Source organism: Nicotiana tomentosiformis, chromosome 8, assembly GCF_000390325.3.
Source record: "Nicotiana tomentosiformis chromosome 8, ASM39032v3, whole genome shotgun sequence".
In the NCBI taxonomy this organism is placed as follows: Eukaryota; Viridiplantae; Streptophyta; class Magnoliopsida; order Solanales; family Solanaceae; genus Nicotiana; species Nicotiana tomentosiformis.
Genome location: NC_090819.1, coordinates 24934766 through 24947872, shown reverse-complemented (window position 1 = coordinate 24947872; position 13107 = coordinate 24934766). Strand labels below are relative to the sequence as shown.

At 35.0% G+C, this 13107-nt stretch overlaps 1 protein-coding gene across 1 annotated transcript; it reads left to right on the top strand.

The window, feature by feature from the left end:
• The first annotated feature begins 5268 nt into the window (after window positions 1-5268).
• On the top strand, window positions 5269-10224 carry LOC104112687 (calmodulin-binding receptor-like cytoplasmic kinase 2). Its single transcript, XM_009622681.4, has 6 exons — window positions 5269-5602; window positions 7687-7922; window positions 8012-8180; window positions 8282-8371; window positions 8469-8770; window positions 9648-10224. Exons 1-6 carry the CDS (start codon window positions 5332-5334, stop codon window positions 9852-9854), a joined length of 1275 nt encoding a protein of 424 aa, XP_009620976.1. The 5' UTR covers window positions 5269-5331; the 3' UTR covers window positions 9855-10224.
• Window positions 10225-13107: the final 2883 nt, after the last annotated feature.

The following is a 13107-nucleotide window of genomic DNA, read 5'->3' as shown; positions in this document are numbered from 1 at the left end:
ACAAAACTGTCTGCACGTTCTAAATCCAGGTCACATAGAAACCATATCTATAGGGCCTAATGGCTTTAATTTGCCTCAATCCTAAAATTGTCTAACGCTTAATGTGAAAATTCATTTGCGTGCATTTGTTGTCTAAGTGTGGAAGCTAACTTGAGCCCTTAATTGCTTTTACATGAAGTCCAACTTATTTTGTATGTCGCCTAATTTTATCATTTCTGAGCAGCCTAAGCTAAGTCTAGAAACCATCCAAAATAGAGGTCCAAACGCCTCCTGGGGCCATAGACATGGGACGGGTAGTACACGCATAGGGCATGGTTTAGAATCAACTAGTGCGCTTTAGGTAAAAACTTAAAGATAGTAATCGGGTAGCAGGAGATGATAGTCTGTGCCCGCTGAATAATACGAGTAACACCGCACCTCGAGGGAGTTATGAAGTATTATTTATGTTGCACGGGGTGATCCTTTAGGCTAAAAAACTTAGGACCCCCCATCTTGTCTTTAAACCAATTATCTGTGTTTACTCAAGGACTTTCTAATAATGATTTTGTTTCAAACTTTTTGTTTTTCTCTCTGACTATTTGACTAATTCATATAATTCAAGTTCGGCAGGGACCCACAGTTGTGAACCTCGAAGAGTGCCTAACACCTTATCTTCGAGGTAATTTGAGCCTTTACCCGATCTTTGGTGATGCAAACTGGTTAAACCAGATTTATTTGCAAATAGGTGCCCTAACGCACCTCAAACTCGTTAGGTGGGGACTATCTCTTTTAACACCTTCCTTTAAAAGAATTGTCACGTATCGAAACCCGATTTCGCGAGAAAGAGGGGTGCGACAATCAATATCAATCCTCTCTTATTACACCTATTACGGCGTGCAACCCGATCTATAAGCACAGATCAATAAATGAAAGCAATTTAACAACTCAAATCACAAGAATCTCTACGATCAACGAATATGAAAGCAGAACCATAAAGGAAATCTCGTACCAAATCAAGAATTTGCTATAATTAATATTAAGCAGCAAGACAAGTCAAATAAATGACAATTAAAGGGTACAAGTAAGTCAATTAAGACAAGTAGCAGTTAATCATGGAAGTATGGAAGAAACTAGCATTTCATTGCGAGAACAATAAATGACAAGTAACCAATTAAGGCATAGGAAGCAATTAAAAGCATGAAATAGTTAAGACATGGAATAAAATAATTAATAAAATACGAAAAAGTATGGAAACAAGTATTTTGACGGCATATATACACTCGTCACCTCGCATATACACCGCTATATATGAATTTCATATAGCACATAACTCAAGGGTTCCTAATTCCTTCAAATCAAGGTTAGACCCAACACTTACCTCACTCCGCAATCAACTCAATGTTGAACCACGGCCTTGCCTTTCGAACAAGCCTCCAAACCAGCCAAATCTAGCAAATTATTGACCAAACGATTCAAAATAAGCTTTAGAAACTACTCACAAATGAAAGAGGTTAAATTTAGGTCATTATTGAAAAAGTTAACCCCGGACCCGCTTGATCAAAACTCGAGATTCAGATCAAAACTCGATTACTCATTCACCCCCGAGCCCGGTTATGTCATTAGTTTCGAAAGTCGACCTCAATTTGAGGTCTAAATCTCTAATTCTACCCAAATCCCTAATTTCTACCATGAAAATCCTAGATTTGACGTTGAAAACACTTAAAAAGTAATGGATAATTGAAAAGAAGTAGATTAAAGTCACTTACTAATGAATTTAGAAAGAAAATCTCTTGGGAAAATCGCCTCTAAGGTGTTTAGGGTTGAGAGTTTGAAAGAAATGAGCTAAATCCCATTTCCCCCCTCTTTTGTCTAGGCGCAGATGTCGCAATTGCAACTAGGGGTTCGCAATTGCGAACCTCGCAAATGCGAGAAAATCATCGCAATTGTGAAGGACTCCCATCTCTGCTTTTATCGCATTTGCGATAAATTGTTTGCAAATGCGAACTTGGACATGTCGCAAAAGTGACCCACTGATCGCAATTGCGACCAACTCCCAGGCCAGGCCAGGCCATCATCGCAAATGTGATGGGGAGTTCACAAATACGAACTCTTCATGCCACTGTGCTCTTCGAAAATGCGAGCATGAAGATCGCAAATGCGACTGTCGCAAATGCGATCAATGTCTCGCAAATGCGAGACCTGAGCACCACCAAAAATCTGATCTCTCTTGAATTCTCCGAAACGCGTCCGTAACTCACCCAAGCCCTCGGAGCTCCAAACCAAACATGCACACAAGTGTAACAATATCATACGAACTCGCTTGCGCGATCAAAATATTAAAATAACACCTAGAACTACGAATCGGACACCAAAACGAATGAAATTTTTAATGAAACTTAAGAACATAAAATTTCTCAACCGGACGTCCGAATCACGTCAAATCAACTCCGTTTTGCACCAAATTTTGCAGACAAGTCATAATTACTGAAACGAACCTATACCAAGTTCCGAAATCGAAATCCGAATTTGGTAACAACAAAGTCAACTCACGGTCAAATTTATGAATCCCTTAAACCTTTAAATTGCTAGTTTTCAGAAAACTGCGTTAATTCAAGTTAGGGACTTTCGAATTCGATTTCGGACATACGCCCAAGCCCCAAATCACGATACGGACCCACGGGACCGTCAAAATACTGATCCAGGTACGTTTACACAAAATATTGACCGTAGTTAATTCAAATGAGTTTTAAGGCACGATTTCACATTTTTGTCAATTTTCTCATAAAAACCTTCCGAAAAAAGGCCACAGATTGTGCACGCAAATCGAGGAAGGCTAAACGGAGCTATTCGAGATCTCGAAAACTATAAATGACCTATCGGGTCATCACAATGTATGTGAGTGTATTTACTGAAATTGTTTTCATGAAAAATAACTTTCATTGTACGCTCATTCAGCCCTGAAATCCTATAAAGTACATGTTTATGCCCAGGTTTTATGTTGATATTCTTCCTATTATATATGCTAGCACGTTAACAGCGCCTGCGACATTTTATATTTGTTGCCGTTTGACAAAAATAAAAGATAATATGGTTAAATTGAATAAGCTCTGAAAAGTCAAATTTGGACTGCAGGAATATATATCTTCCAATTTTTCATAGATCATAAGCTGGAATTTGATGACTGCTAGGCTGTTATTCAACACAATAAAGAGAATGGACCATATTCTGTCACTTCTGTTCTTGTATGGTGGAATGAATTTGGTAATTTTATTTAACGTATGATTGTTGAAGTACATATTTAATTACGTAAATTAGAGTTAAATGTAGTGATTGTTTTGGTTAACATTTCATGTTAGTTAGTTGGCTATGAGTTTTTGATTGTACTCATAATAGGAGGGGGTTTCTACATTTTTATTTTTACTTTCTTTTATGAATCTTAGTACCTAGTACTCCTTTATTATCAAGGTTGATCTTTGTGACATTTTGGTGGTAAAATAATATTTTGTGTGCTAAAAGTCAAAATACAGCTAGAAAGGAATGAAAAATATACTTCCATACTCAAAAAGTATATATATATATATATATATATATATATATATATATATATATATATATATATATATATATATATATATACCTCTCCCAAAAATAATAGCCGGCAAATATATTTTTTTGTTTATTAATGTATAATATACATATTTTATATATATATATATATATTTGACTAACATATCGGTCAATCCATATTCTACATCATGCAACAAGGGCATGGCTGGTCAATCCATATTTTACATCTTTGCATGACACCCATTACTCTTAAATTTAATTTTTACTATTTAATAAATACAAATTATATATATCGACAGCGTAGAAAAATTTATATATCATAGTGTAATTTAACCTACTACATAAAATATTTTTTACACTATTGCATTTATGAAAAGAATTTAAACTTGTACAGTTAATTTCTACTATCAATGAGCTTTGCAAAGAGCCAGAGTGGGGGCAAGGGAGCAAGTTAGACCGGCTAATAAATGTTTTAGCAGACTTTTATCCAAAAAGATCCCATGAATTTTTCTTTCTCCAATTGACAATACTCTTCAAATTACATAAGGTTGAGGTTTGTGAACGTCGTACCATTTTCAAAAAAATAAAATAAAAAATGCACCTGTATCTTGTACTGATTTAACTCTTTCCCCATGATAATTGTATACTATATTTTTGGTCTACAAGGTCAAGGACTGGATAACTGGATATCGAACATTACATTTATAAGATACAAAGCAACAGTTCTGTCAATGAGTTATCATTCAATTTTCAAAACTTATATTTAATTTTCGGCCCTTTTGTTGTACTCAGTTAAATGGTTAGCTTTCAACGTAGGACTTTTTTATAGTCAATGACTATAGAAATTTTTAATTTTAATTTTAGTATACACAATTTAAGTATACACAAGAATATACTAATTTAGATTTTGTATACGATAAAAATTGGTCTGAAGTTGGGTAAATTAGGAAGCAATACGTGTTAAGGATGACCATTAGTAATTCAACGATGGTGAACCGGACACAAACCTGTGGTCGGATAAGAAGCAATTCAAGATGTGACCGTTACAGAAGACCACAAGATTCCTCCGGCTGTTATTAGCCTTTATTACCCCTTATTATTCTTTATCATCTTTTAATTATCTTTTATTATATTATTAATATTGGTAGTTAAGGGGGTATGGTTTATAATCATAGCTCTAGTATAAATAGAGACTTTAATTCTACCGTAAGGAGATCAAGAAAGACAGATAGTAAAAAATTAGTATTTTTTCTCTGTTCTTTGAAGCTTTATCCAAGTATTATCAAGATTTTCCATTTTTTCTTGATCTCGGTGGAGGCATTCTGAAGCTTAGGCTTGCCTTTTCTTCAATCATCTTTATTCACCTGTTTGCGTTTTACTATTTTATTTTTTCGGATTAATTTAATTCACGTATTTATAAAACTATATTATAAATTCAACTGTACCGTTTTATCGATTAACAGTAGTAAAAATTCTTCATTGCTTGAACATGAGTACCGGTGAAGTTTCCTTATTTGATTTTTAAACGCGCTCCTTCTTGTAAATTCTGCAGCTAAATGAAAAAAGAAAAGGAAGAAAAATCTAATGTATATAAAGAGATTTAGAGTAATAATTAAGAAAATATCCTTTTCATGTATTTATTGACTTAGTAGCAACTAGGTGTCAACCCCACGTTAGCCCCACAACTACCATACGAGAAAAATCAAACCCCATTATTATTTTCATAGACAGTTGAAATATCCCAACTACTACTGCTTACCCGCCATTTCTACCTCTTCATTTGGCATGAAAAGTCCAAATTCTCTATTTTCCGGTCGCCGGAGATCTAGTTCCGGCACCGGATCTATCTTCTCCAGCTCCATGACCCATTCACGTAGTACATCCACATACTCCTCCACTACTACATCTTCAAACAAGTCAACTTCCGGTAAAAATCCGGTCAAAATCGCCGCCAAAACCGTCGCTGAAGCTTTCGTTTCATGTTTCACTCCGCCTGAGACTAAATCTTCGAATAACAACTTTGGTGATTCCTCTGATTCATTTAAAGCTCCTTCAGGTATGTTGAAAAAGGATTTAAGCTATATATAATGAATTGTTTACACCATCGATGTAATTTAACATGTATAGCAAGTTACTTACGATTTATTTTAGGTTACTAATCGATGAACCCGAAATTACCTTTTAACTTAACTGATTGGTGTAAAAAAATTTTGCACTCTATGAGTTTGATTTTTATACACAACATAAAAGAATATTTTTGACACAATCGGCTCACCTGAAAGATAATTACATGTAACTGTTCGATGTCCATAGTGATCCGGAATATAAGGCAGAGTAGCCAGCTATAACATGTTAAAATGCATCGCTAGTGTAAAAGAAATTTTTTACACAATTAGGTCACCTGAAACATAACTATATATAACTGTCGAGTTATCCATAATTACCTTGAAAATGAGACAGGTAGTCTGGTACAACAGGTAAAAATACATTGGTATTGTGAAAACCTTTTTACTCTGCCAATGTATGTAATTTAAATTTGTCTTCGGTTTGCATGTTAATTAGTCTCTACATCTGTGTGCTTTTGAGGTTGATCAACCCAGTAATTTCATCATTTTGGCATTTGGGTTTGCCCATGAACAAAGAAAGATCCAGCATGTAAGCAGCGGGTGCACGTGAATCCGTTATTCTGCCCATGAACTAAACAATGCATGCAGAAAATTTATCGAAAATTTCATTATGTACCTTGTATATGCATAAAAATTTACACCTCTGACTATCCAACAAGAATACCATACACATGGTTTTTATCATATGGATGTTGAGGCTATGCTTTGAGTGAAAGGAAAATAATGCATTTGACATATTTGACATTCTATATTACTAATACAACAATTTTAGATGGATTCTACAAGAATGTGTTTGACTTCCAAGTTCTATTCCACATTATTGGTTATGGAAAGTTTATGTGTTTCTTATAATAAGAGTGTAAGAAAAGTATAAAATTTAACTTCCTAATATTCAATTTAAAGGTTAATATTATGGAACTCTGCATAGATCAGAACAGGCCATAGGGCATCTCGAGAAGTGAAGAAGTGAAACATTTTGCTTGATGATGTTAAAGAATTTTCTTGTTTTAGGAAGTTAAAAACCAACCTAAGTTCGAAATTGGATGCTTAGTTTCAAATGGAAGAAGAAATAAGCCAATTCCTTGATGCATTGAGGAGGACTGAGAGTTTAATGATGTTGTAATAGATTGCAAATCATGTGATGCCTTTACTGGATAAGGCCTTAGGGGCAGGGGTTGATAGCTTTTCGATCATCAGGGTATACGCACCTAAGGCGCTAGAAAAATTTAGCCAACAATTTGTAAAGGTTCTCAGCCATGATTTCTGTAGTTTATTAATTGGTGTAATTTGCCCACTATGACTTAAGTTATATATACTAATACTGTAAAAGAATTTTACACCAAGTTAAATTCTTTGCCACTATGGAATCATTTGCTTTCCTCTATTGCTTCCCTCGCAATCTCCATTTCAATTTGGCGATTTAAAAATCCAAGAATAGCTTAATAATCGATTTCAAAACTTCATCTGGAGGCATTAAGTAATTACATTTTTTTGTCCTTCCCTTTCTTTTTTTGCCTTGAATTAGGGTCCTTATAAGTAGCTGACTCATCGGGCAGTTGGAGCGGACTTTTTTGGGAAAAAGAACTTGAATAAGTTTGTTTTTATGAAGTAGTTGTCATTTTCTATCAGGAACGCTATTCAGCTGGATTTATTGCTGCAGAAGTTTTTCTGGTTTCATGTTTAAAATTCTCTGTTGCTGCAACCCTTCTTGTTATCCCGTTGACATGATTTTTTATCAAACCCTGATTGGGCACTTATATTGCACACAAAAAATTACAACAGGAGCAGGATATGGCATTGTCTCCCTTATACACATCAATTTGTTTCATTTAACGAAAATTGAATGACAGAATTTGTGTACAGTCGTGAGTTAAGAATTAGCTAGTTTGTTTGAATCCAGGAGCTGAAAGACTGCTGAAACTCCACTTAGTTTGTTTTTATTCAGTAGGAAAAGGAATTTCACTAATTACTGCAGAAAGATTCTTCACAATTTCGTTGGTTGGAAAATTTTCAGTTGCATCAGATGGCAGAAATGAGAGAAGACGCAGTAGAGGTCGAAGCATCTATGCTAGTGAAAATAATTCAATCCACGCAAAAGTGGCAGGAAGTGTTAAATTCACCATGGAAGAAATCTACAAGGCCACAAGGAACTTTTCCCCAAGCCTTAAAATTGGTCAAGGTGGTTTTGGGATAGTTTACAAGGGTCGCCTTGAGGATGGAACAGTTGTTGCAATCAAACGTGCCAAAAATGTGAGCTTACTATTAATTGTAAGCTTGTTCCTGTATATGTTCAAGAGCTTGAATATTGTCAAGAGTACTTAATTGCCTTGTATTTGCAGACCATACATGATAAACATTTGGGAGTTGAATTTCAAAGCGAGGTTCAAACTTTGGAAAAAATAGAACATCTGAATTTAGTAAAGTTTTATGGGTACTTGGAGCGTGGAGAAGAAAGGATTATCGTGGTTGAGTATGTTCCTAATGGAACTCTTAGAGAACACTTGGACTGTGAGTTCTTGGTCTTACTTCTGCAATTCGCAATTCCATCAATGTTTGGCTCCGGCATTTTTAATACTTATCCTTCATATTGATGACATTTAATGATGCAGGTGGTCCTGGAAATGTTCTTGATTTTGCATCAAGACTAGACATTGGAATAGATGTTGGACATGCAATTACATATTTGCATATGTATACTGGTAAATTTGTGTTATGAGCTTTCAGGTTTTCTTGATTCTTGGCTCAGATTTTCTATTCTTCCAGTATATCATAAAATAAAGATCGCTTTGGATGCAGATCACCCTATTATCCATCGAGATATCAAGTCTTCTAATATTCTGCTCACTGAAAACCTTCGAGCTAAGGTGGCTGACTTTGGCTTTGCAAGGCTAGCAGCTGACACTGAATCCGGAGCCACGCATGTCTCTACCCAAGTTAAAGGGACTGCCGGCTATCTAGATCCTGAATACCTCAGTACCTATCAACTTACTGAGAAGAGTGATGTCTATTCATTTGGTGTTTTACTTGTGGAACTTGTAACTGGAAGGCGTCCTATTGAGCCAAAAAGGGAAATCAAAGAGCGAATTACTGCAAGATGGGTATGCTTTTTTCCTAAGTTCATTGCAAAAAAGAGAAGTTTATTTAGTTATGATAATTCTTAATTGTTGGTTGAATGAAATTTTAATGGATATGAATTGACGTAGATGCTTATGTTGGACCATTCTCATTTCTTTTTTCGTCGAAAGAGTAGTTTAAACCTATCTACTTTTGATTTTTTTGGGGTCCTTCCTCTCTTCAAACAAACGAAAAGGGATAGAATCTGGCCGATTCCCAAAATGTCTTTCTGGCTATTTCTCAATGTCCCTGCTATTTATGGAACGTGAGAAGCAGATGATCAAACTATTGCCTTCCTGCTAATCGCTTTGAAGAGAAAAGGAAACAAAACAATAAATGTTCACTTTCATTGGTGCTTCCCCCTACACATATGTTGGAGTGAGGGCAGGAGCTAGCTTTTGGGGACAAGATTGATTGACTCACTCACTGGAATTGGTCTAGAATAGTTTGGAGGGGAGGTTACATCACTTCTTTTCTTTTCCGGCTAAATTAAAGGGACATACTTTCCACAGATGATTGATCATCTGTTTTCAGAGGTAAGCATCCCGTAGTAAGAGTAGTAGTTTCTGAACCCTGTAGACCAGCCCGCATGGCGGAGGTGAAGGTAGAACCAAATTGGCAGTAAACAACCCACAACCCCTTTGGGAAGATGCTAGCATTGTATCTTTGATTCAATCATCCCAATTCCTATCTCATGCAATTTTGGATTGATAGGTGAAATCACAAGTTATATCTTATAGCAAAAAATCTCTCAAGACCCTTTTTAACTGTATTTTCTTTTAGCTAGATAGGTTTATAAAGTATGTTTTTACACCATTTGTTCACCAATGAAGTGTTTGACAAAAGTTGGTTGATAAACAGGCAATGAAGAAGTTCACAAATGGAGATGCAATCTTAACTTTGGATCCAAGGCTAGAAAGATCTTCTGCAAATAGTTTGGCCATGGAAAAAATTTATGAACTAGCTTTGCAATGTTTGGCTCCTCATCGACACAATCGGCCTACTATGAGGAAGTGTGCTGAGATTCTATGGAGCATCCGCAAAGATTACAGAGAATTAGCAGGATGAAATACGCGCTCACTCTCTCTCGACTTGCAGAGCAGCCTATCAATTATAGAAGAATGAACGGAATGTATATGGTGAGAAAGATATCAATCAAAAGAAGACAAGATATATTTTGTGTCTGGTGTGATAGTTGCATAAACATTGGAATATAAAGATAGCTACTAATACATTTGAGGAAGAGATAAGTACATTGCAATTAAAGGAAGTTTGGGATTTTGGCAAAGACTGTGAAGGGGCAACTCCATACCATTGGCTTGTATATAGTAGTAATCTATTTAAGAAGGAAACTCAACAATTTTTTGGTATCTTTCTAGGGACTATATTTGAGTACATGCTTCGAAAATTTCATCCCAAGGAAAATATCATTTCCTCCCTTTTTCTTCTGATACAAAATTGTCATGGTTTCAACCACAAGGGTACAATATCTCTAGGTCGCAAGTTCAAATCCCGGTGTAGTTTTTTTTTTTTCCTTTTTTAAATAAAATTTCCCTTGTTAAAATTTCTGGTGTCGCCGTTGCTTGTCACATAAAATATTTGGGAGGATGAGTGAAAATATTCTCTATCAAAGCTGTGCTAAGTCTAGTAATTTTAACTTGCTTATAGTTTAAAGCTAATTGCAGCCAATGCTAATGCAATGGATCCTGCAAGTAGATATCTCAATTGAAAATATTCCTCCCTAAATGCCTTTGACAAAATTATGAGTCCATGCTTTATGCTCTTTATAAATATTCGCTGCGTCCAATTGTCATGCTTAGATTATAAGAAATAGATTTGAACAAGTAATGGAATAGAAAGTTATTACCAATAATCTCTGGGAATGAGGATGGAGGAATCTGTTTTTGATATTTCTCAAATTTTCAGGTGGGGAAGGGGGAAGAATATCGGAAACAGCCTCTTTACCTTCAAGGTGGGGCAAGGTCTGCGTACATATTACCCTTTTCAGACTCCACTTATGGAATTATACTGGGTTTTTTGTTGTTGTTGTTGTTGTTGTTGTTGAAAAGGAGAACTGAGAAGAACGGGGGATGATATTTGCTATTAATTCATCCAAACTCAGTATTGACTTAAATTTTATATATGTATGAAAAATCACTAGATAAGCATAAGTAGAAGTAATAATTTTGAGCCTAGTAAACTAGACGGAATGAGGTAGAATTAAGTTCAAATCATGAATAGAATTTTGACACAATATAGTCGCCCAAAAGAATAGTCGGTAAATATATATATACACACAAAAATATTATTGTATATATTTTTTAGATATAGCTAGAGGTGTTTAACGGGCGGGTTGGGACGGGCTGTACACAAAAAAAATTAGCCTGTTCGTTTAACGTTCCGGGTTGTTAGCGGGTTGAATTAGCGGGTTGTTAGCAGGTTGTACTTTTTCGGGGGTTTTTTGGTCCGTCCGGATTCGGGCTGGGACCGACCGAGCGATTTTTTTTTTTTAATTTTTAAAGTAAATTTTATTTTTCTTATTCAATGTTATTGATACTTAAGTGTTTGCAAACTTTTAAGGCTCAAATTTAAAACTAATTTTAAAATTCAAATTTGAAAGTAAGTGGCTATAAAACATTATTTAATAAGACCAATAGGCAATATGTAAGAATCAAGCTCTGAAGGCTTTCATTTGATATTTTTATTGAATAATATATAATACTTCAAATTAAGTTGCAAGTTCTTTTTTGATTTTTTTATTTTTGAACTTGCAAATTAAAAGTTTACAACAATTATAAAAAATAAGAAATAGTACATCAGAAACTGAACTTGAAGGAATATTTGCATCTACAGCAGAAGAAGCATCAACAATGTTAGCATAATAATTATATAATGTTTTTAAATGTTTGTGTAGATCATAAATACAAGTGTCAATATTAGGAGTTTCCGTTGGTCCAATATCCATATAAGAATGTAAAGCACTGATTAATTAGCGATAAGTGGCCATTTTGATAGAAGAGTTTAAAATAGCACCAATTAGGTAAATAGGGGAAATTGGGTAGAAATATTTTTTAAACTTTTCTAGCATAGATTCAACAACAGAAGTATATCCTTCTTTCTTCTTCAAATTATGTAGTAAAAGAGAAATTTCAGCAATATGAATTAAACCATTTGCAATAGTAGGATAATAAGCTCCAGAAAACTCAAGTGTAGCCACATAAAATTTTTGTAAAAATTTTACAACATCTTCAATGACATCCCAAGTTCTAGATGTTAACAAACGGCTAGGATCGGTACAATGAGAATTAGCAACTTCAGTTATAGGCATTCTATATTTATAATAATATTTTAAGAATAAATAAGTATAATTCCACCTAGTAACTATTTCTTCAGGCATGAGTCTTGGTTTTAGTCCATATTGTACACATTTTTCTTTAAATGCATTTAATTTAGCACTTCTATTATCTCCTTGATACCGGGTTGAACCGGACTATAGCCCGTTAAAAACTCGTTAGCGGGCTTAGCGGGTTCCGGTGCATCGGTATGAAAAAACTATTCGTTTAAAACCCGCTCCCCGCCCAACCAGTCCCAGCCCGCCCCAATGCTACAGTACCGGCTGACCCGGGTTGTAAACGGGTCAGCCCGGTCCGATTAACAGGTATAGATATAGCAAGTGTTTGTAATTATTTTTGACTCACCAATCAAATGTGTTAAAAGCCCAATCCTGAATCTACCTCCGTGGAAAAGAAGAACAGTAAGGGGTGGGGGAAGAGGGGAAGGGGAAGGAGGGGAAGAAAATATTTAATTTGTTATATTTTTTTTCCTATTTTTCTTTTCTAATTACATGTGATAATTTTTAAATTTACATGTCTCAGTATTTTATTTGTTCACTGAACACGTCAACATCAATTATTTTTTTTCAATCTTCTAATGTCAACTTTCTAGTAGGCCAATGGGTCTCTACTTGATTGGTCATAATTGTATGAGCGATCTAACGAAGACTCATATGTAAATCTATGAAACTACAGCCGAATCAAATAGAAATTCTAGGTATAGGAAAAGGTTGTGGAGGGATGAGAGAGTAAATGCCAAACCAATGTGTTCATGTGATACTAAATAGTCACTACGAAAGTGGAAGTGTCTATCTGATGGTTCATGTCAAGTTTGAGGAGCTATCTAGTAATTTAGCCTTATTTAATCAATATAAAGTTGAAATCAGGTAGAGAAAAACTCAAAAAGGATATGTATCACACGTGCATTTCTTGTGAAAGACCAAAAATGCAAACAATCCTAAAAATACAAAAAAGAGTCAAAACTTTGT